Genomic DNA, 26149 nt, shown 5'->3' on the forward strand with positions numbered 1-26149 from the left:
AACATCATCTTCATCAACTTCCACAAGCCAAACTCACTTTGTCCTTACTTCGTTCACCACGATCGAAATGCTTAATTATGTCTAGTTTTACGCTAAGTATAACACCCTTACGAACTCTTTTAGGCTTTTCCGATACCTTAGAACTCATCTTGCTAACGGATGCTCACAGGCATGTGTTTAAGCAATGCCGGCGAGAATGCGGTTCCCAATTCGGGGACGGTGCGGCTGCTCAGGGCGTGCGTTGCCTTTTATCGTGCACTGCTTTTTTGCATGCTGCCTTTTTTCGTAACAGTGAAAACACCTTCTGTTAGCGAAAACAGGGAACTAATGTAGGTCTTTCGTAACAGTGATGTTTCGTAAAGCGAACGTTCGAAAAGCGGGGGGCACCTGTATAGTCAAGTCAAGTTTATTTATAAAGCACATTTGAAAACAACCCAATGTTGACCAAAGTGCTATACAAACCATAACAGGTAGCTAAGATCAAGAAACACAGGCATAAACAACAAGGCACACAGCTTATAGGCACAAAATAAGCAACACATGAACCTAGGCACAAGCCAAAAATCAGCCACATCAGGAAGAATCAAATGCTAGTGAATAAAGGTAAGTTTTGAGCCTGGACAAGGGATGGGGCAGATCTGATAGGGAAGGGAATGTTGTTCCACAGTCTAGGGGCTACAACAGCAAAGGCACGGTCACCCCTGAACTTAAATTTAGATCACGGGACAGCCAAGAGCCCCAAGTCAGCCGACCCGAGGGACCTGGAAGTAGACCTTGAGATTCATTTTCTTGCAGACTCCCACAGGAGAACAAAGAACTACAATAAAATCCACAAAGAAAACACACATAACAAAGACTGACAAACATCCAATATGCAAAAGGAGGACAAATCATGCAAATAATAAAAAAGTACACAAATAATACCTAACATGATGCAGAGTCCCCAAACAGGAGTCCACAGGCTGCAGGATCAATTTAGCTCCAAAGCAAATGAAGCAGGTGGTTGCAGAACAACAATTGCTCCCTCACCTGGCAGCATGGAACACAAGATTCCTGCAGTTCCCACCCGATGGTAGCCATAAGAGAGGAAGATGGGACAAAAGAGATAAATTCTGTTTTGCAAAACAGACCCATAGGATCAAAAGATGTCTACCTGAGATAGGTTTAATATCCCAGCTGGAAAATGCATGTTTGAAATTGCAGTGTTTCCTGCACTAAACAATCAGCCCAAATGTGTATAGAACTCAAACACATAACCTTTGGAGATAGAAATGAGTATGCAGCCAACTATCTTGACTGACCAAATGTGAGATTCTCAAGGAAACATTGTTGTCCAAAGATAATTGTGGAAGCTTCAGTCCTATTTGCATGTGCACAGTGTTTCATCATCAGGGAAGAAATGTTCATTTAATGTTCACTAATTGTTCACCTTCATTCAAAACTACATGTGGCAAATGCAAAAAAAACTTAAGACTTAACTCATTGGTAGGATTGTTTACATTTCCATTGTTAAGCATGCAGACATCCCACCTCTCCCGGAAGTTCCGGGAGTCTCCCGCATATTAATAGTGGCTCCCTGATGCCTGCAAATTATATACAATATCACAGAAATCAATTTTTCTGAGAGCGAGTGAGAGAGGAAGCAAGCGAGAGCACGCGAGGAAGCGAGAGAGCAAGCGAGAGCGCGCCATGGCAGTGTTCCAAAAAAAATAAAACGTACGTCACCCCAGACTACACCCATGTACCCCTGCCTAATAGGGGTCAAAATAGTGACAGTGTTGGTCGCTGCACTGTTTGCAACAGTGACTTTTCTATTGTCCATGGTGAGTTAAGACTGTAAAAGACATGTTGAGGTGAGTTTAACAGGTGTCATTCATTCATTAGCATAGCTAACGTTATTTAAACTAGCTGGCCAGCTGCTAAGGAGCTACTCTATTGCACACATCCCACCTCTCCCGGAAGTCTCCCGCAAATTGATGGTGCCACCTCCCTGAAATGAGTTTTTGCAGGGTGGGATGTCTGAGCATGCATCATGGTACATGTTGTAGCTTTACAAAAAGTCTCCAGTACTAATGGAAACCTGCAAAGACTTACCCAAGTAGATTTGTGAGTGCAAGTTGATAATTCTATTCAAGTTTTGATTTTCTCATGTAGCAACCATGCACATTACATCTCAGCCAACCTGATAAATGGTCAAAAAGCAAATGAAAAAACTGCAGATGCTGAAAATGCTCAACAGGTTGAGCAGCATATTCAAGAAAGCATTTGGGCCATGACTTTTCATCAGAGGTAGATAAAGTTTAAAAAAGCTCGCACATTTTGAATTGCAATAAGGTTGAAGAGAACAGGGAATGTCTGATAAGATCGAAATGAGAGAGACTGGATTACATAAATAATAGCTAGAATGTGAAAGGGCGACAAAAGTTTGTTAATCACCTTTGCTGTCCGTAAGAGATACAGATGGATGTAGATGAGTGAAGACAGGGGAACACTGCTGGCCCTAATACAAAAGTATTTATTTTAAATCTGAAAAACTCTGGATTACCCAGCAGGTGCTTGTGGCGACGAAAGAAAAAAATCCTCAGTTAACATAGTAGTTTACAAGTTCTTGAACAAACTGGAAAGGCTGGTCAGCCAAAAATCACTGGATTAAGCTATAGTAAGCTTCATTATCAATCTGGCATGACAAGCAAAGAAACTACAAGAAACAGAGTGACCACTTTTCAAAAAAAAAATGGGGTAGTTCTGCCTGCAAGAGCAATTCTGGGTTTCCATTTAACTCCTACAATTTTTGTTACTCCCACTGTAACAGTCCATGAAGTCCAGTGCAAGGATCAACTTCCAAAGCTCTGCTACATGTATGTATTAGGAACTTGCTGTGGTGTGTTTGAATGACATGCAACAATTATAAAGAATTATATTTAAAAGGTTAGAGGTTATGGAATAAATGTGCATGAATATAAAAATACCAGCATATATTTACAATGTAAACAGCATTATAAAATGTGGTTTACAGTGTATATGATGCAGTGTCTGAGGTAGAGGGGGATGGGCAACTATAATGGTTGATCAGATTAACTGCTTGGGAAGAAACATTTAAGATGGAGTGAATTTGTTTTGTTTTAATAGCCCTATAGTGCTTCCCAGAAGGGAGCTTTTGGAAAAGGCAGTTTACAGGGTAGGTAGGGCGCACAATGAATTTCCTGCCCACTTCTTTGTCCTAGATTCATACAAGTCCGCAATGTTAGCAAATTGCAGCCAATTACTTTTTCTGTTGACCCAACAGTTCAAATATTTTCACGTATTGTGAGACAATGCTGCACCAAACAAGAGGGCACCAAGTATTCTCCTGATACAACTCTACACTGCCATCAGAGAACATCCTCACATCAGCAGCTTAAGGAATGGCAACATATTTTTTAACTAGGCACGTTACAACCCTCAGTATTCAATACTGAATTCAACAGTTTCAGGTAACCAGGAATTTTAGGTTGTCAGACCTTGCCACTTTTGATGAAAGGTAATCATTTTTAATATTAACTGCTTTTCTCTGTCCACAGATGCCGCCTGTATTGTTGGGTATTTCCTGCAATTATTTTCCCCCACATTTTCAGCATCTGCATTTTGCACACCTCTTATTTTCATCATTTTATTTCTGCCACCATCCCACAACCCCCATACCTTTTCATCACATCTTTAATCTCTAACTTCTTTCAATTGCACCGCTACCATTTGAAGATACACTTTCACTATATCATAACCATTCTCTTTGTTCTCCCTGCCCTTCTGCAGCTTAAAATGTGTTGGTTTTCCATCTTATTGTAGTTCAGACAGGAAGTCATCAATCTGAAATGTTAACTCTCTCCATAGATGCTGAAAATGTCCTGAATGTTCTTAAACTTAACTGATGGAATGGCCAAGCCACAAATAATACTGTAAACACAAAACACTCTGCAGATGCTGGGGTCAAAGCAACACTCACAACACGATGGAGGAACTCAGCAGGTCGGGCAGCATCCGTGGAAACGATCAGTCAACGTTTCGGGCCGGAACCCTTCGTCAGGACTGTAGGGGGAAGGGGCAGAGACCCTATAAAGAAGGTGGGGGGAGGGTGGGAAGGAGAAGGCTGGTAGGTTCCAGATGAAAACCAAGTAAGGGGAAAGATAAAGGGGTGGGGGAGGGGAAGCAGGGAGGTGATAGGCAGGAAAGGTGAAGGAGGAACAGGGGAAAACACAATGGGTAGTAGAAGGAGGTGGAACCATGAAGGAGGTGATAGGCAGCTGGGGGAGGGGGTAGAGTGACATAGGGATAGGGGAAGGGAGGGGGGAGGGGGGAGGGAATTACCAGAAGTGGAGAATTCTATGTTCATACCAAGGAACTGGAGACTACCCAGACGGTATATAAGGTGTTGCTCCTCCAACCTGAGTTTAGCCTCATCATGGCAGTAGAGGAGGCCATATCCGAATGGGAATGGGAAGCAGAGTTGAAGTGGGTGGCTACAGGGAGATCCTGTCTGTTGTGGCGGACAGAGCGGAGGTGCTCAATGAAGCTGTCCCCCAGTTTGCGTCGGGTTTCACCAATATACAGGAGGCCGCACTGGGAGCACCGGATGCGATAGATGACCCCAACAGACTCAGAAGTGAAGTGTTGCCTCACCTGGAAGGACTGTTTGGGGCCCTGAATGGTGGCAAGAGAGGAGGTGTAGGGACAGGTGTAGCACTTACACTTAAAGGGATAAGTGCCGGGTGGGAGATCCATGGGGAGGATCGTGTGGATCAGGGAGTCGCGGAGGGACTGATCCCTGCAGAAAGCGGAGAGGGGTGGAGAGGGAAAGATGTGCTTTGTGGTGGGGTCCTGTTGAAGGTGGCAGAAGTTGCAAAGGATAATGTGCTGGATCCAGAGGCTGGTGGTGTGGTAGGTGAGGACAAGGGGAACTCTGTCCCTGTTGTGGTGGCGGGAGGATGGAGTGAGGGCCGAAGTGCGGGAAATGAAGGAGATGTGGGTGAGGGCATCATTGATGACGGCCGAAGAGAAACCACGATCCTTAAAGAAAGAAGACATTCGAGATGTCCTGGAACAGAAAGCCTCATCCTGGGAGCAGATGCGGCAGAGACGGAAGAACTGGGAATAGGGAATGGCATTTTTGCATGTGGCAGGGTGGGAAGAGGTGTAGTCGAGGTAGTTATGAGAGTCATTGGGCTTGTAGAAGATGTCAGTGGACAGTCTTTCTCCAGAGATGGAGACCGAGAGATCGAGAAAGGGGAGAGAAGTATCTGAGATAGACTAAGTTAATTTGAGGGCTGGGTGGAAGTTTGAAGTAAAGTCGATGAAATTGACGAGCTCAGCGTGGGTGCAGGAAGCAGCACCAATGTAGTCATCAATGTACCGAAGGAAAAGTTGAGGAGCAGTACCAGAATAGGTTTGGAGCACAGACTGTTCCACATAACCAACGAAGAGGCAGGCAAATAATACTGGATCTGCTACATCAACTTTCATTTTACATTAAGCTAAAATAGATATTAGAATTAAGTGTAAATGCTTTTCATGATTGACAAAATTAAAAAGTCATACAAGACAAAAACAGAAGACTCTTTGACATAGCTTTGAATCTTAAAAGAAGGCAGTCTTAGTGAGGCACTTCCAGAGCAACTTAAGTTACAACCATCAACGATAGAGTGATTTGAATTATGAATACTCAAAGACCAGAATGAGGAGCAAATATCTTGTTGATCTATCGAACTACATATAAGCTTCTTGGTGGAATCTGAAAACATAAAGGATGTTAAATCTGAATTGAAGGGGAAATGGAAACCAATATAGGTCAAAGGGTGATTGGCAAACATGGCTTGATATGAATGAACATACAGTATAGATACAAGCTCATCAGAAATTGAATAAGGTCACATAACAGTTCTCTACATGTCTAGTTCAGTCTCAGACAATTGCTAAGGAAAGAAATGGATTCAGAGGTAAGTAATATCTATGCCTTCTCTGGGTAAGAATGGCCCTGAAGCATTTGAGAAACTTAGCCATTAATGGGTCTATTCATAATTCAGTTACGTCACATTTAATTTATATTCATTTCCATTTAAATGTCTTAACTCCACATTACTGAAGATCAAAATGTTAAATCAATAAACAGTCCTTCTAATATAACCCAACCAGGATTTCAAAAATTCCAACAAAACATTCATACAAGAGCAGTATCATTTTCATTTTCCAACCTTCTTAAGATAGAGGCCAACGTTCCATTTGCAGTTTTTTTTTGGAGCTAAGTGCTAGCTCAAATAAGTATAAGATTTGTAAGTGAGAGTGATGCATATCAAACCCAAATCAAACATAATTCCACTAATAGACTCCAAAATCTCCTTAACATCTGAAAAAAGTTTATTACCTGTTCAATTCTGTATGAACTTTTATTTCCTCCATTTCTGTCTTTGAACAAGGAATCAGTTTCCTTTTTCCTAGCTTCTAATGGAATCTATTACAAAATAACAGTTGTAAAATCAAGATGCACATGTCCCATGGGTAATAACAGGAATGTTGCCATCATGTAAAAATATAAATTACAAAAGGACTTACCCCATCAGTTTTCATAAGCTGTGGAAGTGAGTTTCCAGTTTTCTTCTCAGTTGCCATCTCAGCTTTCTTCCAGGTTTCTAATCGAAGTTTTTCCATTACTTTAACTTCATCTCGAAGCTCTTGATTTTCCTTGGTAAGTGCATCGATCTGATTTCGAAGCCTTGTGTAAGTGCTTGACCACCTTAATTCCTTCCGTTTCAATTCTTCTTGCAAGTCTATTATCTGCTGCTTAAGAACCTAAGCACAAAAAAAACAAAAATAATTCTTAAGTCCTTTGAATGAGCATGATTGTAGCCAAAACATTATTATATAGAACACAAAGCACCTAAACAATTCATTGAACCTTACTAATCCATGCTGGCATTTAAACTCAAACCCTCTACATGGTACCCAGTTATATTTGCCAGTCTGCTCTTAAAATGAATTATTCTCCACTATTCGCATAATAAGTTCCATATTCTCCCCATACTCTGAGAAAGTAGTCTCTACTCAAATCCTCTTTCAACTGAGATGAATTGTTATTAATTGCTTTAAATAATATGATTTATCCTTTTTTTTTAAAATAGTCTCAGAGTGCCAAGTTACTGCTGAACATTGGCTGGAATATACTTTTGGAATAAGATTTGGAACTGCATAAGTATAGAGAAAATTATAGTGCCCTTTGCCAAAAAAGAAAACTAATACCTTAGATTTTAAGAACATATACTTTGAACTGTGGCAATCAGCATGAGAAGACATAGCTCATTCAAGTTCGTTGATTGAGTACACAAGCCATCATCTTGCAATAGTCTAGAGTTTCAGCAGCAGCCAATCAACAATTAAGATTGATTGGCAAGAATAAAAATAAGGCAGAGGTAAGCAGAGCAGCCACTGTTAGAGTGGACAGTTTTAGAATGGTTATTTGAGGCTTTAGCTCTTTGAGGCTCGAGTGAGAGAAGGTAAAAAAAGCTGTAGATGTATTCCCCTCCCCCAGTTTATTTATTGCTTCCTACTTTATATTTGCACAATTAGAACAGTAGGGATGCCTGGCTGGATAATTGAATACTCCTCTTGCAGAATGTAGGAAGGCAGAGAGAACTCCAGTGTCCCTGACGACTTCACCTGTAAGAAGTACATCCAACTGCAGCTTCTAACACTCTGTGTTAAGGAGTTGGAACTAGATGAATGCCAGATCATTCAGGAGGCTATGGGGTGATAGATAGGACATATAGAGCACTAATTACACTCAAGGAGCAAGACACAGGAGACTGGGTGACAGTAAGGAAAGGGAAAGGGGTTAAACATGCAGTGCAGAATACTCTGTGGCCATCCCCTTCAACAATAGGCACAAATAGGTATACCATTTTGGATACTATTGGGGGGGTGAAGGGGGAAGAGGCGGCGGTGGGGGGAAAGAGATGACCTAGCAGAGTGAAGTCACAGTGGTCCGGTCTCTGGCACGGAGTCTGAAGGGAAAGGGGGAGAAGAGGCAAGCTCTGGTGATGGAGATTCGTTAGTTAGGGAAACAGAAAGGAGGTTCTGTGGACAAGAATGAGATTCCCGGATGGCAGGGTGCCTCCTGGGTGTCAGGGTCCAAAACATCCTTAAGTGGGAGGCGAGCAGCCAGAGATCATGATCCATATAGGTACGAAAGACATAGGTAGGAAGAGGGACGAAGTTCTACAAAGTGGGTTTAGGGAGTGAAGTGCTAAGTTAAAGGAAGGACCTCCAGGGTTGTGATCTCAGGATTGCTACCTATACTCGTGAGACCAGAAATAAGAAGATCATACAGTTTAATATGTGGTTAAGTAGTTAGTATAGGGAGGAGGGCGGCAGATTTTTGGATCATTAGACGCTCTTCCACGGAAGTTGGGACCTCTACAAGGGAGACAGTTTGTACCCGAACTGGAGGAGGACTAACATCCTACCAGTGCTGCATGGAGAGATTGAACTAAAATTGCAGGGGGGTGGGAACCACAGTGCCAGAACAGATAGTGGAGAGGTTGTGGATACAGATGCTGTTACGACCTCAGACAAAGTCAGGAATCAAAAGATTGACCATGGTCTGAGCTGCATGTACTTCAATGCAAGTACTATTTTAGAAAAGGCAGATGAGTTCAGGGGATGGATCAACACATGGAATTATGATATTGTAGTCATTAGTGTGACCTGGTTGCAGGAGGGACAGGACTGGCAATTCAGTATTCCAGGATTCCATTTTTTTTTTAGATGCATCAGAGCAGGAGGGATTAAAGAGAGAGAGGTGGCATTACTAGTCAGGGTAAATGTCATGGTAGTGCTCAGTCAGGATAGAGTGAAGAACTTGTCTAGTGAGACTTTATGAAGGGAAATCAGAAATAAGAAAAATATGACCACATTAATGGGGCTATATTATAGACAAGCCAACAGTCTGTGGGATTTACAGGAACAAATTTGTAGAGTGATCGCAGACTGTTGGAAGAAACACAAGATTGCTACAGTAGGTGATTTTAACTTTCCACATATTGACTGGGACTCCCATACAGTGAAAGGGCTAGATGAGATAGAGTTTGTCAAGTGTATTCAGGGAAGTTTCCTTAATCTGTACATAGAACTTCCAACAAAAGTGTGCGCAATACTTGATCTGCTATTAGAGAATAAGACAGGGCAGGTGACAGAAGTTTGTGTAGGGGAGCACCTTGCATCTAGTGATCATAATATCATTATTTCCAAAGTAAATATGGAAAAGGATAGATATGGTCCGTGTGATGAGATTCTAAATTGGAGAAGGCAAGTGTGGATTGGAACAGACTGTTTTTCTGGCATAGGTGCACTTGGTAAGCGGGAGGCTTTCAAAACTGAAATTTTTGAGAGTACAAAGTTTGTATCTGCCTGCCAGAATAAAAAAAAGCAAGGATAACAGGTTTAGGGAACATTGATTAGAGAGATATTAAGACCCTGGCATTGTAGGTATAGGCAGGTAGTAATAAATAAAATACTTATAGAGTATAAAAAATACAAGAGAACACTTAAGAAATCAGGAGGACTTAAAAAAAAAGGCACGAGGAGGCCCTCGCAGACAAGGTGGAAGAGAATCCTAAGGATTCTGCAGATAAGTTAAGAGCAAAAGGATTGCAAGGGACAAAATTGGTCCTCTGGAAGATCAGAATGGTAATCTATACAAGGAGTCTAAAGAGTTGGGAAAAGATCTTAAATAGATTTGTTGCATCTGTATTTACTCGGAAGTCGGACACAAGAGTCTGTAGAAGTGAGGCAAAGCAGCTGTGAGATCATCGACCCTATGCACATTACAGAAGAGGAGGTGCTTGCTGTCTTGAGGCAAATTAGGGTGGACAAGACCCCAAGGCCCAACATGGTGTCCCCTTGAACCATGTGGAAGGCGTGCAGAAATTGCAGTGGTCCCAGAGATATTTAAATCATCTTTAGTGACAGGTGAGGTACTGGAGGATTGGAGCACAGCTAATGCTGTTCTGCTATTTATGAAAGGCTCTAAGAATAAACTAGAAAACTACAGGCTAGTGAGACTGACATTAGTAGTGGGAAAGTTATTGGAAAGTATTGTAAGGGACTGGATAATGAGTATTTGGATAGACATGGACTGATTAAGGATAGTCAGCATGAATTCATGCATGGTAGATCATGTCTAACCAATCTTAGTGGGTTTTTTTTGAAGAAGTTACCAGGAAAGTTGAAGACAAGGCAGTAGATATTGTCTACACAGAATTTAGCGAGGCTTTTGACAAGGTCTCGCATGGGAGGCTGGTCAGGAAGGCTCAATTGCTTGGCATTGAAGATGAGGTAGTAAATTGAATTAGACTTTGGCTTTGTGTGAGAAGCCAGAGAATGGTGGTAGATGGTTGACTCACTGACTGGACGCCTATGACTAATGGAGTGCTGCAGGGATTGGTGCCAGGTCCACTGTTGGGCATCAATATCAATGATCTGGATGATAGTGTGGTTAACTGGATCAGTAAATTTGCAGATGACACTAAGATTGAGGGTGTTGTGAACAGTGAGGAAGACCATCAGCATTTGTAGTGGGATATGGTCCAGCTAGAAAAAATGGACTGAAAAATGGCAGATGGAAGTTAATGGGAGGTGTTGCACTTCAGCAGGACCAACCAGGGTAGGTCTTGCACAATGAATGGTAGGGCACTGAAGAAAGTGATAGAATAAAGGGATCTGGGAACACAGGTCCAAAATTCAATGAAAGTGGCAACGTAGGTAGATAGGGTGATAAAGGAAGCTTTTAGCACACTGGCCTTCATAAATTAATGTATTGAGTACAGGAGATGGGATGTTATGTTGAAGTTGTATATGACATTGGCAAGGCCTAATTTGGAATATTGTGTGCAGTTTTGGTCACCTACCTACAGGAAAGATGCAAGTAAGATTGAAAGAGTACAGAGAAAGTTTACAAGGATATTGTCAGGTCTGGAGGACCTGAGTATAAAGGAAAGATCAAATAGGTTAGGACTTTATCCTTGGAACGTAGAAGAGAGAGGGGAGATTTGATAGGATATACAAAATTATGAGGGGTATAAATAAGAGTAAATGCCAGCAGGCATTTCCCATTGAGGTTGAGTGGGTCTACAACTAGAGGTCATGGGTTAAGAGTGAAAGGTGAAAAGTGAAAAATTTAAGGGCAACATGAGGGGAAACTCCTTCACTCAGAGGGTCATGAGAGTGTTAAACAAATGGTGCAAGCTCGATTTTTTTTTGGCGTGTGCGCCTGCGTGCGTGATGTTGGCAGGACAATGTCTTTTTTCAAGCCTTTACAAAGCGCAGAGCGAAAGAGAGACTGTGTAGCACGCCACTCCTCACACAGACATTTTGCAGTATTTTTCCCTTTATTTTACGAGGTCAGGTTGCGATCTCGACACTCAACCCGGCACAGACAGAAAGCATACTTGGGAGCAGCCCCGACTGGATCGAACCTGGGAACCTTCGTTTCAGAGTCTGGTGCTGATGTCATTGCACCACCAGCCAGCCCAGTAAACTCGATTTCAATGTTTAAGAGAAGTTTGGATAGCTACGTGGATAGTAGGGGCATGGAAGGCTATGGTCCAGGTGCAGGTCGATGGGAGGAGGCAGTTTAAATGGTTTGGCATGGGCTAGATGGGCCGAAGGGCCTGTTTGTGCTGTATTTTTCTATGACTCAACTTAAAAAGAGGTTTGTGTGAAAATAACACAACTTTACAGATCTTACTCATCATCAACCCCACGATTGATGAAGGCCAATGCACCATATGCCTTCTTAACCACAGAGTTAACCTGAGCAGTAGCTTTAAGTGTCCTATGGACTTGGACCCCAAGATCCCTCTGATCCTCCACACTGCTAAGAGTCTTAACATTAATACTATATTCTGACATCATATTTGACCTACCAAAATGAACCACCTCATACTTATCGGTTCAACTCCATCTCCCACTTCTCAGCCCAGTTTTGCATCCTATCAATGTCCTGCTGTAACCTCTGACAGCCCTCCACACTATCCACAACACCCCCAACCTTTGTGTCATCAACAAATTTACTAAACCATCCCTCCACTTCCTCATCCAGGTCATTTATAAAAATCACGAAGAGAAGGGGTCCCAGAACAGATCCCTGAGGCACACCACTGGTCACCGACCTCCATGCAGAATATGACCTGTCTACAACCACTCTTTGCCTTCTGTGGGCATGCCAATTCTGGATCCACAAAGCAATGTCCCCTTGGATCCCATGCCTCCTTACTTTCTCAATAAGCCTTGCATGGGGTACCTTATCAAGTGCCTTGCGGAAATCCATATACACTACATCTACTGCTCTACCTCCAACAATGTGTTTAGTCACATCCTCAAAAAATTCAATCAGACTCATAAGGCATCACCTGCCTTTGACAAAGCCATCCTGATGTTGAACTTAAACAATTTTGCGTATAGTTTAAAATCATGCAGTCGTTAAACAACTTGATACATTTTACTTTCAGTAAATTTAAAATATTTAATACAGACAAGATGTCCACTGTGTGATCATCTTTCATCCAGGTATGTCCCATTAACCATCTTACCATTAATTTTTAACTCTATTACATTTCCCAGAAGATTATTTCAAGTATTGAGCAATCCATATTTGTTATTCATGACACCTGCTCATTATTTATTTTTCTTGTTTAAATCATTCACAACCCATTCATTCTTGCATCCTTGGGTCTTTTAAGTACAAACGAATTTCCAATGAAAACTTACCTGAATTCCACTAACCCGCAAATATTTCATTCTAAAACATTTCCTTTTTAAATAAGAGCCAATAACTTAATGCCAATGTGGTCAAAATGTTATTCTTAAAATCAAGGGTATTGATTTATTTTTGGATACGGCATTCTTTATTCTACCAAGGGGCTGCAAACTCCAGGACTTCAAAACTGTTTTTTTAAGCAACACAACTCCACATCAATTTTAAATCAGAGCACTGTACAATTGTAGCATTAAAGCCTGCTTATTTGTTTTTAACTATTGATGTCTGACCCCTTTTCAATATTTCAACATCATGTTAGTTTGCAAACTATAATGTATTTCCCCCATCTGTAGTTAATTTCTATAGTTTTTCTTGGTTCATGGGCAATGTTTCTACAGGAAATCCTATCCTTACACTTGGCAGTATGTAGCAAGTACAAATACACTTAAGCTCTTAGAAAACTGATCAAAGGAAAAGGACAAAGTAAATTTTTTATACTGCAAATTCCTTCCTTAAGGGTATTCGCCAAGCAGAACTCAGTAAAATCAACCTAAACAATGAAAAGTGCATCTGAATTTGTAACAAAGAGTTAACAATGTCACCTTAATTTCTTCTCTTTCCTTTTTGTCCGGAATAGCTCTTGCTATTGCAGCATATTTTTCAAAAACCATTCGCTCCTTTTGTAGTCGTTTTAATTCCTCTTTTTTGTATTCTTCTAATTGAGTCAGCTCCTCAGCTTTCTTACGTTCAAAGTCTGCAATTTCTTTCCTACAAATTAAATAATATCTTAAGCATATTTTTAAATTTAGTATCATAGACTTCAAAATGGATAAGAACAGTCAATGGAATCTGACTTTGAACCTTATACTACAAATTAATTTGCTAGATTCTTATTTTTAATCTGGATGTCTGTGAAATTTTCAAAATGTGGAGAAGGGTTGAGTGGCATGGTATTGTATTGCTATTACAGCATCAGCAACCCAGGTTTTATGTACAGACTAGAGGCAATATAGACTGGCCAATTAACCTAGGAGCTTACACTTCAATGAGATGTGGGAGGAAACCAGAGCACCCAGAGAATACCCATACAACATGGAGAAGATAGAAACTTCACACAAACAGCACCGGAAGTCAGAATTGAAAATGCTCATTAGCACTCTTCGAAATGTACAACTGTGCTTTCATACAGGCAGGTTACAAATGTTCTACTCGGAAAAGGATCCTAGATCTAATAATATCATCAATCTGATTTGGATACAGGTCAATATCAAAACTTACTGCTAACATGTTTGCAAAAAGTGAAAAGACTTCAGAAGAATGGATTGATTAATGGAAGATGAAATTCAATTAAACATTTTGGTAAAAACACAGGCCAGTACCCTTAACACAGCAAAATATCAGAAAGTGCTTAATACGAGTCGTACGTAACTAAATTTGATACCAGTCCACAAAGTGTTGGGTAATGAAAAGCATTGTCAGGTGGGTTTTAAGAAAAACTTGAGAGAGCATATATAGAGGTTAAGAATCCTGAACAGCTGCATCACTGCCTGGTTCGGGAATTACACCGTCTCGGATCGCAAGACCCTGCAGCAGATAGTGAGGTCAACTAAGATCATTGGGGTCTCTCTTCCCACCATTAGACATTTACACCACACACTGCCAACAGCATTGTGAAGGACCCCACGCATCCCTCATATAAACTCTTCTCCCTCCTGCCATCTGGCAAAAGGTACTGAAGCATTCGGGCTGTCATGACCAGACTGTGCAACAGTTTCTTCTCCCAAGCCATCAGACTCCTTAATACCCAGAGTCTAGACTGACATCTACATCATTTATTATATTATAATTTATCCTCTACTGTGCTTATTGTCTTGTTTATTATTTATTGTACTGCCCTGCACTGTTTTGTGCACTTTAGGTCTGTAGTCTAGTGTAGGTTTTCTGTTGTTTTTACATAGTCTAGTGTAGCCTTGTGTTGTCTCACTTAGTCTAGTGCAGTTTTGTGTTGTTTCATGTAGCACCATGGTCCTGGAGGAATGTTGTTTTGTTTCTACTGTGTACTGTACTAGCAGTTTATGGTCAAAATGACAATAAAAAGCAACTTGACTTGAAGAAGAAAGTGTTGACTACAGAAGGAGTTCCAGACCCCAAGGTTAAGGCACCAAAGATATGACCATTAACAGTGAAATATATGTAAGCACCAGAGACCTAAAGTCAGCAACATATAAAAGGAAGGTATGGTCAAGCAGAGCAGCCATTGTCAGGGTGTGCTAGTGATGGAATGGGAAAACTTTGACCTAACAGGCTTCTGCAAGAACAGGCAAAGGCACAGACACAAAGAGGCAACTTTTTTTTTTGTACAGACTAGTCAGCATGGAATGCTTCTCCTTTCAGATGTGGGAATTCAGGATACCTTACGGTTTTCCTGATGATTACATCTATGGGAGTGCACCCAACTTCAGCTCTTGATTGACCAGGTCAAGGAGTTGGAGCTGGAGTTGAATGTACTCAGGATCATCTGGGAGGCTGAAGTAGTTATAGATGAGACTTTTGAAGAGGTGTTATTGATTTAAGAAGCCCTCCTGGATATACTTAAATTCTGCCCCATCTAAACCCCTTGAACTATGAATGTCCTAGTTTATATTAGGGAAGTTGAAATTCTCCATGACATTTTTACACATTTCCTTAATCTGTAGGACTAAATCCTTAACAGTGTTCCTGAGCAGAGAAACCTTGGGGACCACGTTCATAGCTCCATAGAAATGAATACACAGGTCGATAGGGCGGTTAATGCTTATGGAATACTTGCTTTTATTTGTCAAGAGATTATGTTGCAACATTATAAAAAAAACTCCGGTTAGGGCACCATCTGGAGTATTACATACAGTTCTAGTCCCCCCACTATAGGAAAGATGTAGAGACTTTGGAGAGGCCCTGTACCATCATGAGGCTGGACAAACTTGGGTTGGTTTCTTTGGAGTGGCAGAGGCTGAAGGGAGATCTGATAGAGGTTTAAGATTATAAGGGAGTATCTTTTCCCCAGGATCTTATACCAGAGGCATGTATTGAAGGTGGGTGGGGTAGGTTCAGAGGGGGTGTGAGGGGTAAGTTGTTTGTTTGTTTTTTTTTAAACTCAGGGTGGTGGATGCCTGGAATGCGCTGCCTGATTTGCTGGTAGAGGCAAATACATTACAGGCTTTTAAGAGACTTTTAGATAGGCACATGAATGTGAGGAAGATGAAGGGATATGGATATTGCCTAGATAGGAGGAATTAGTTTACAGTTTGTTTTTTTAAATTCGCTTCTTAGCTGGTTCAACACAACACTGTAGGCTGAAGGGGCTGTTCCTGTGCTGCACTGTTCCATGTTTGATGTTCTATCATCGATGTTTAAAAGACCAGAAATGGACGACTACAGAGATCTTTTAGAGAAAGTGTTCAAGGGCTGGAGAAAGTTGCAAAGGGCAAGGGCATGGCTTCAGGGGAACTGATAGACAATGAGAATTTTGAATAGTTGTGTTATTGAAATGGCAGACAGGGGATGCCGCTGAGACCAGAAAGATCATTGGCAAATAAATCTTGATGAGAATTAGAATGTAAATAGTAGAGATTTGGATGAGCTTATGGTAACATGCTCCACAAAGCATCACAACATTAGCAAACAAGATTCAAGTTTAACAAGGTTTCAAAAGCAAAGAGAATTACAGTATTTACGCAAGTTGCTGGGCTACAAATGTAGCACAAACGCTCTTCCCATTTTGGGAAGGGTACTGGAACTATAGCATGCATTGAAAAGTAGTGCAGGATTATGAACCATAATTAAAAGCAAAATTGATATTTTGAGATTACTTTCACTACAGTAGAAAAAGCAAAAGGAAGTTTAGTGCAAAATAATGAAGGATTTAGAAGATAGAAAAAGAATTTACTATTTAAAAGATCCTTGCAAAATTTGAGAGAATTGTGATTAATGCATCTTTTAAAATATGATAAAAACTTGATTAATAGAGCACATGCGGGAAAGAGCAGGGGAACATGGTTGATTTTATGCAGTTGAATGAATGGATTCAAGTAAATTATTCTACTATCCATGAACAGTTTATTCAGATCCTCTGAGTTACAAATCATAAGTTCTGAGACGATCATGCCAAAAAAAATTACATTACCCACCTTGGTGCTTTCATTATTTTCATCCAGAAAATATTGAAGTAATAGCTCTAAACAAAAAAACTAGGCTAACAAATGTCAGAGTCACATTCAAGATCCCCATGATTAGTAACTTTTTTAAAAACTATCTTCTTTTAAGTCCATCCAGATAAAAGTTTGACTAAAATGTCATTTTGGGTATTTTCATTTCAAAATTCATTTATATCAAGTTTAGAAATATCCAGACCAGTGGCAGAACAGGAAAAAGTTTATATACTGTATTTACACAAGGATATTTGATAACTATAGAACATGTTGGAATATGGATTTTTGAGGGTTTTTTTTCATAATATTGTGTTTGCGATAAAGTTTTGTTAATTAGGGATTAACACCGAATTAGAATCATAGAATGGACTTTTCCTGTAAATTTAAGCCACAAATAGTATTAAAAATAATTGGTAAAAAAAAAATTTGTCAATCTGCTTTTAAAATTCAGAAACTCAAGCTTTAAGCTTACAAGCTATCCACCCTAAGATAAAGCCATTAACAGAAGAACATGATTTTTCCTGCAATAACATGCAATACATGCATGGTCAGAAGAGGTAAATAAACCCACACAAAAAAAAACTAAGCGGAAAACAATAAAGAGAAAAATGAAGGTGAGCCCAAATATGGAATATATTAAGAGAGATTTTGGGATTATAAAAATAAAGGTGGTGACAGACATCAAGAACTTATTTAGAGATTACCAAGAAATTCTCTTTGCCAGAAAACTATAGAACTCACAGGAATATGATAAATTAAAACATACAAAATCATATAGTGCAAGTAAGAAAGAGGAATTGACAATAGCTCATTATTAAACAGAGTTTGAATTTCAAAATCTTGGATAGTTTAGTGGGTTGCAGCTCAAAAGAACACATTTGATGGACAGTGATGGAAGTGGTTCAGCTGCTGCGACACAGCTGCAGTGTTCCGGGTTCAGTGATCTTGTGGAGCTTGAACCTTCATTCTATGTGCTCTGGTTTCCTCTCTAATACTACATATGTGTAGGTTGGTAAGTTAATTGGCCACTGTACATTGCCCTGATGGTAACTTTATGTTGATGGCAACATAACATAGGATTAGTGTAGCTGCATATTTAATGGTCAGCACAAACTCAGTGAATCAGCAGCCCAATTCCATGTTCAACGAAAGCCTTAAGGTAACCAGAAATAGGGACGGTAGTCTGTACAGCACCAGGCTTCTTATGCCATTCAGTAAGATAATGGCTAATTTGATCAGTTCAATGCATCTTCAAATTCTTACTACAGCTCCATAAATAAATATTGGAAACAGTTAGATCAAAAGTTATACATGGTAGACTCACAGCTTTAAGAGGGTTATAAATATTTCACCCTAAACGTTGAGCCTCTGTTAACCTGTGGAGTTCTTTCTAAATGCAGACCTGAACAGAAATGGGGTTCTTAAAGAGGAATCACAAAAGAAAAACGGACACACAATCGCTAGCCAGTCAAGTTGTACTACATTTGTCACACGTAACAGAACTTGTAACAAATTGGTGCAAATTAGTTTGCTTTATTCTTTGAACTTTTGATGTCGCATGACAAAAGAGCTTTATTTCGGTTAGGACTCAGAAAAAGATGGCCCCAGTGCTTCCACTAAAAAGAACCATGTATGCTTACCTAAATTCCATCATAGCTTTTTCCTTATCATCTCGGAGTTTAGCCAGTGTAGAATTTTCTGCTCGAAATTGGTTAATTTCAGATTCCAATTCTAATAGCTTATCCTTCATCAACTTGGACTGGATACAATTACCTAGCAAGCAGCACAATGTGTTTAATGATTTTATTTGCTCGATGTCTAATTTGAAAAACTTTAACCTCAATGTTGCCAAAGACCTATAATGCAAGCAGGAAACTTCATTTCCATTTCAATCCTATCAAATGATTTTTGCAAGTTGAACATTAAATCATGCAGGGTAAAGACATACATGGCATCTTCCTATGTACATATACATACTGCTAAATGTTGTATAGTATTACTCATGTACATAACAATTACTAATAAAAAGGTTTCCTTTGTGACTGGTTAAGGTTTTTGTTACTTTTAACTAACCAAAGATACACAGCACTGTCTTAAAGATGGTTGAGAAAACAGCAATCTCCAACAATGCAGGTACTATAATAATATATACTCTCCCATATTTCTGTAAAATAGTAGTTCAGTAAAACTCATTCTAATAATTTGACCCAACATATTTTGCTATGCAGAAAAGAAATAAAAGTTTGAAATTTGTCGAAGAATAAAAGCAAAATGGATGTGTTTGTCTTGGCTGTGGCCTTTGACAAAGAAATATGTGGTAACACAAGGCAAAAGGTTTTCTTTTTTTCAGCAATCTTCCATGGTCAATACAGAGCTCCAAGTATTGTAGACTGTAGTGGAGTAAAACAACCAAAATAAAAAAGTCTTTCAAACTCGTCTCTGCTCTACCATTCAATAAAATCATGGTTGCCACCTTCCTGCACCAATCTTTTCTCTCTCAATATCATTTTTATTAAAATATGTATCCAAATTAAATGTCATAAACATCACCACCTCTTGGTTAGAGAAATCAAAAAAATTCAATACCACTCCCACCAGAAAAAAATATCCATGTATCTAGCCCAGAAGTTCCCAACCATGGTCCACAGTTAATGGTAAAGCTCCACTGCATTATTAAAACGGTTGGGAACCCCTAATCTAGCCCATCTAACCTCTCTGCATAAGATTTGCAATCACTTTTTTCCCCACTCCATTCATTAGACCGAACATTCTCCACTATTCTGGGAGGTTTTCCAAGCTGCCTTCTAAGACAAACACAGAGTTCTTGTTTAATTTCTCTGCTACTTTTTTATTCCCTATCATAATTACTACTTATTATGTATAAGATCCATATCAGCTTTTACTAATCTTTTTTGTGCGTATCTATAAAAGCTTTACTGTCATTTTTTTTTATTTTGCCAATTTCTGAAATTTTCCTAATCCTTATGCTTACAGGTTCATTTTGGCTGTGCGATCGTAATCGGATCCAAATAAAAGTTGCTTTCAATTGGAAAGGCTGACATAATGGTAACTGCCAAGCTACATTATTAATCAGCAATACTCTTACATCCAAAGTATCCTCTGTTTTTCAACCCAATCTCTTAACAGCCTTGAGGATTCACCTTGCCATCTTCCAATACACTGATACAAGCTGCATGCAACTCAATATGATTAAGATGGGTAATACTAGGTTTTTAAACTGTCTATCTCGACATACCTATTTCTGCTATCTTTTGTTAGACGCTTTCTAACCTGTTCTGAATGCACAGATTTTGTACATGTCTTATTTTCTATATTCACCTCATTCATATTCTTCACTTTTAAATGAGTGATCGTGGAATACTCAGTCAAACTACTGCATGCATTTCTAGTTACTACTCTGTAAGAAAGTGTAAGTGATGGTGAAGTGCAGAGAAAATTAACCAAGTTGCTGACTGGGATGCAACATTTAAGTAACGAGGAGACACTAGAGAGAAAGTTAAGAAGGTACTTTATTGAGATATAAAATGAGATATATAGTTATGTAAACAGCAGGAAACTTTTCCTATTTTAGAGATGAACAAAACTAGAGGACATTGACAGCAGGAAACTTTTCCTATTTTAGAGATGAATAAAACTAGAGGACATTGATTTAAGGTATTGAGATAGATATTCAGGGGAACTATTTTCAATGGCAAGTACCTGGAATACACTAGCGGAGAGTGTGGTGAAAGTAGAGTTGCTGACAGAATTTGAGAAATGATTAGATGAGTACCCAAGATATAGAAGGCTACAGGCCAAACACTGGAAGATGGGATTAATGTAAGATGATGCCGAGATCCATTGGCCCAAATGGCTTATTTCGATGCATACAACTATAACTTGCTAGGAGACAAGACTGAAAGAACTGCAACCAGTGAATATCAAGAAAAATAAAAGATTCAATTACTGGCAGATCCTTTTTAAATCATAATCAAATAAACATAATGATTTATCATTCACAGCTTTAAATGTTTATTCTATCCCTTATGCCATCAGCTTTGACTAATGTATCCTCAAAGAGTACAGATCATAAAGTTCTTAAGCAAAATAAACAGCATTTTCCCTCTAACTATTAAAAGGGAATTGAACAAGATGAGCAACATTTAAAACCAGTGGCAGTTAGGAAATGATTTTTCAATCCAGTCTTGACAGTTGAAAATCAAAAATATTTTCTCTAAATCTGATATGCCTGGAAGGGCATAGTTTTTGACAAGTTTCTCAAACAATGATAACATGCTAATTAACATATTAAAATAAAAATATACATATGTACCATACCTAATGGTTTTTCATTCACTGTTTTAGATTTCTGTTCCAGCTCTTGAAGCAATGCAGGCTTTGCCTTGGGTTTCAGTGAAGGAAATAATCTTGCTATTAGATCAGATGTAGGTGGTGATTCTCCAAACTTCAGTTTTTTTTCACCTTCAACATCTCCTTTCTTGGCAGAAGCAGTTTTTCTTCTCAAACATTTGTCCTCAGTAACTTCACCAGAAGAGAATTTTTGAGTCACTAATACAGAAGTATGAACAGGCTCTATTGAAATATCTTCAAGTTTATTAAATCCACCTTCTTCTTGGTCAGTCCATGTTTGGTCATCGTCAAACTCAACCTTTTCTTGCTGCAATGGTAAGTTTCCTTCTGAATTAAACAGAGAGGAATCTTCTTTCTGGCTCAACTCAAGTTTATCATTCTCTATCACAGTCAACATTTTGACATCATCATCATCATCAGATGACAAGTCAAGATCAATGTCCATTTTCTTATCTTTATTGAGACTGTCTGTTGGTTGTTTACCACACACAGAATTAGGATCATCTTCCTTGTTACTGTTAAAAATCACTGACTGCTTCTCTGATTCATTTGTCAGTGTAGAATCAAGATCCATCTTTGAATCTGAAGTGGTATCACAAATACTACACTGATCTTCTTCAGAATTACATTTGACACTTTGAGCTACAGCTTCATTGCTGATCAGTGGATCAAAAACACTTGTGAACTTTCCCTCTGCTTCAACATAATTACTTTTCAGATAAACATTCTTCATATCACTATCATCCACATTTCTGTTATTTTTTGGGTCATTTGAATTTTCAAACATTTGATCATCTTGAGAAAGTTTTATTGGTGTGGAGGACAATCTATGGTCTTTATTGTATTGCCAATCTTGGTGTGCCATTTTTAACACAAAGGAAGAATTACTAGAGAAGGAAAGTTCTTCAGCTGCCTGCTCCAAAAATTCAAATTCATTCAATTCAACAATTTCCTTCTCATTTTCCTTATTCCAGTTCTCCATCTTTTTTTGAAATGATATCTCAAATGAGTTCTCAATTTCATTTGAGGCTCCATCAATTGGACAAGTGGGAAGTATATTTCCTGATTTTTTCTGCAATCTCTCAGCCTTACACGGTGATGCAAGTTCAAGCAAAAGTTCACTGCCCTGTTTCATCTGTTTTTTCATTTGTTCATAATCCTGAACCACATTAATAGTTTCAGTTTTAGGGGCATTGTGAACATGACCTTCTGAAGCATTTGTTATCTCCTCAGCTTGATGAAGTGACTGGAAGACAGCACCTTCACTGCAGGTTCCTAAGGCAGCTACTTTTTTAAGACATAATGCAGAGTTGCTCTTCCCTTTACCAATTGTCTTTGGTTTGTTGACAAGCCAGGAAGAGCTAGTATTATGGTTTTCCTTGCTTAATAGTGTCAACTTCCGCTGCATCTGTTGACAATTTGCCTTCTTTAAACTTACAGAATCCTGATTGGTTAGGTTTCTTTCTTTATCAGCTTTGACTGTTACAAGATTACTCGACTTGATTTTTGAAAATCTTGCTAGTCCTTCACCACACTTCAAAAACTTCCTTTTCTGGTTGCCCTTATCCTCAGCGAAGACTGGAGGTAACTATAATAACAATACATGTAAAACAACACTAATTAAGAATGTGAGCAATACACAAAATGCTGAAAGAACTCAGTAGGCCAGGCTGCCTGGCCTGCTGAGTTTCTCCAGCATTTTGTGTGTTGCTTGGATTTCCAGCATCTGCAGATTTTCTCGTTTCTAATTAAGAATGTAATGATTGTTTCAAGAATCAGTTTCTCCCCCACCACAACATTTCCTGATATGTGAAAATTGTTATAATCAAGTGGCTTTCAAAACACAGAACACATTTCTAGATCTTTCCTCAGCTGTGAGAAGATATCAAAAATGTTACATAAAAAGAAAAACACAAAAGTTAGACCAGAATGACTGAAGAAGGGCATCTGCAGCACAGCTCATCTTCCACCATGTACTTTTCAATTTGCAAAACATCTGTGCCACTTCAGTTACTGGAGATATGAGCTAATGGGGACAATGATACTCCATGTCTCACCACCACCCATCCAACAAATAGATTTTAGAAATAGGGGAAAACAACAATGGAACAATCTATCAATTTTAAAAGCAAATTACTGCAAATTTTGGAAACTTGAAAAGAAAGAAAATACTGTAATTATCCAGCACATTAGGCAGTATCTGTGGAAATAGAAACAGAATTAACGTTGCTTACACTGAAATGATGCTTGCTCTCCACAGATACTGGCTGAACTGAATATTTCTGGCACTTTCTGTTTTTAAACCAGTCAAATTATGTAGAGAAAAAGAAATTAAAGGGAAATGCAATATTGGATTAAGAAATAAAGATAAAGGAAAAATAAGCAATAAAATAATCTTGAATTTTACAAATGAAATAAATAATTTACTTTCTGCTGAAATGCGGTTTCACATTTTCATGTGCAGCTTCTCAGGAGTAGAAAGATTAAGTAGATTAAGCAAAAACATTACATCTAATCTTAAAATAAATCAAGGAATTTAAACATCAGACAACTTTCTACAGCAGGATTAACTTATTTTCGAATTCTCCAACCTGAAAGATCACCTTGTCTAATTTTTTTTACTCCAGGTAGACAGTAGTTAGGAGGGCATCTCCAAGTGTTTAAGTCCTTCATGTCTCATCTATAAGTGTACAATTTTTGAACTTTTAAGCTAAATTGAAGTACTCTCCATTTTCACAAACAGAACTATATCAATAGCAATACCACAGCTCCTTAATAAATTCTCACAGCTTCCTGGCAAGCATTCCTCTCAAATGAATATAGTAAGATTAGTTTAACTGATGATTCATCTTTGCTGTTCCCTGTATGATGATTTCAAAATAGTACATAATTTGTAAAGCTGTTTAATAAGCTGGAGAAAGAAAATAACAAAGTCTACCCTGATTAACATGGTAGGCTTCTGTGAGACGTTACCAAAACCAATTTTTAACATTCTATCTGCTTCTTTAATTGTCATTTCACATACATCAACATTTGTCTAATTTTAATATTTTATATTCAAGAGATGAAGGTACCACCAGAAAGATCAGGATGTATTTGGGCAATTCTGCCTTTGATAAGATAGCATTAAGCTGACAACCTGAGTTGCTGCATTCTTTGAAAGTTCCTAACAGTGTTGCAAGTATTCCACTTTACTTTGAACTTTGAAGTGTAATTCAGAAAAGAGAAAGGAACAGTATTTCAAAGTCATGGGTTTGGAAGCGGTTGTCTAAACCGCCTAAGGGAAAACATCCGCTGAAGCTCTTCAGAAATGCCAATCTATGTTCCTTAAATACCAGCGCAATAATGATCAGATAAGCTTAACACCCAGGCTTTAATGTTAGCATGGACATTGAAAGAAGCAAACAAATTTCTTTCACTGATATATGGTCAGCTTGTGTTCAACGATGAACCGAGAATCAGCTGGGTTTTAGGTTTAACGTTTTTAATCATGAAAGATGATGTCTCTAATTGTGCTATATTCACCTACTGGACACAGCAACTTGAGCCGAAATCTTCTAGTGAAAGGCAAGTTTTTAAGTAAAGAAGTATGCCAAGTTTCCCAATCTAATCACTTGGACAGTTTAAAGCTGCATGTGGTGACAAGTGAAAGCAAAACTGATTGGAAGTAATCATGTCCCTATCAATCAAGTTTAGTGATCATTTTTCTGTAAATATCTGTTGAGCTCCGTGAATGTAATATATTAACGACCCACAAATTGCTTAATTTTCTGGGGAAGTTACTCTGTGTTCATTGAGACATTGCTACGATATCCCATTCTCTAAATAGTTTCCTAAGTGAACTGAATCTGCAGTACAATAGCTTGCCATGCTTACTAAAAACCTTTTGCAGAATTATGTGATAATCAGAGTACATCTAACTTTGAAATAATAGATTATTCAAGATTCAGCTGTTGTTCCTGTGACATTAATTATGGTATCACAAATCTCAAATATTACATTTTATGAGTGCTAGATTTATTGTTTCAAACACAAACCGATAACTGTTTCAGTTCAAGTTGTTGTTGCAGTCTCTGTTCTTCCATTTTCATCTGCTTCTCCAGGAATTCTTCAAAGGTTTCCTTTTCTCCAGTTACACCAGGCTTAATGGGTCTATTATGGAGAAATAATATTCATAGAATTGTTGCATTTTCAATTTTAAAAAAAGAGGTTCATAATTTGGAGAGGTTTTATGCCTGCTTACATGATACTGAAAATAGTTCAATTATATTCCTCAAAAAAAATGCACAACTATTAATAATTTTATATTTGCATTGAAAACTAAGCTTAGGACAGGCAGTTTATTAACATGACTAACAATACTGCTTTTCATTTTAAACTTGGCATGCTCTCCCAAGTAAACACAAGGAGTTCTGCAGAAGCTGGAAATTCAAGCAACACACATCAAAGTTGCTGGTGAATGCAGCAGGCCAGGCAGCATCTCTAGGAAGAGGTACAGTCGACATTTCGGGCCGAGACCCTTCGTCAGGACTAACTGAAGGAAGAGCTAGTAAGAGATTTGAAAGTGGGAGGGGGAGGGGGAGATCCAAAATGATAGAAGACAGGAGGGGGAGGGATGGAGCCAAGAGCTGGACAGTTGATTGGCAAAAGGGATATGAGAGGATCATGGGACAGGAGGCCCAGGGAGAAGGAAAAGCGGGGGGGGGGGGACCCAGAGGATGGGCAAGGGGTATAGTCAGAGGGACAGAGGGAGAAAAAGGAGAGAGAGAGAAAGAATGTGTGTATATAAATAAATAATAGATGGGGTACA

The 26149-nt window shown here is 38.9% G+C and overlaps 1 protein-coding gene across 2 annotated transcripts in view; it reads right to left on the reverse strand.

The window, feature by feature from the left end:
• Positions 1-26149, reverse strand: part of cenpj (centromere protein J) — a 64316-nt gene that overhangs the window by 26664 nt on the left and 11503 nt on the right. For both annotated transcript variants that reach the window (XM_063054155.1, XM_063054156.1), the window contains exons 6-11: positions 25377-25491; positions 21307-22927; positions 18609-18741; positions 13384-13549; positions 6583-6819; positions 6395-6481 (exon numbers count right to left, since the gene is read on the reverse strand). In XM_063054155.1, the coding sequence (XP_062910225.1) occupies positions 6395-6481; positions 6583-6819; positions 13384-13549; positions 18609-18741; positions 21307-22927; positions 25377-25491 (2359 nt within the window). The remainder of the gene's footprint in view (positions 1-6394; positions 6482-6582; positions 6820-13383; positions 13550-18608; positions 18742-21306; positions 22928-25376; positions 25492-26149) is intronic.

Source organism: Mobula hypostoma, chromosome 7 (assembly GCF_963921235.1).
Source record: "Mobula hypostoma chromosome 7, sMobHyp1.1, whole genome shotgun sequence".
Lineage (NCBI taxonomy): Eukaryota > Metazoa > Chordata > Chondrichthyes > Myliobatiformes > Myliobatidae > Mobula > Mobula hypostoma.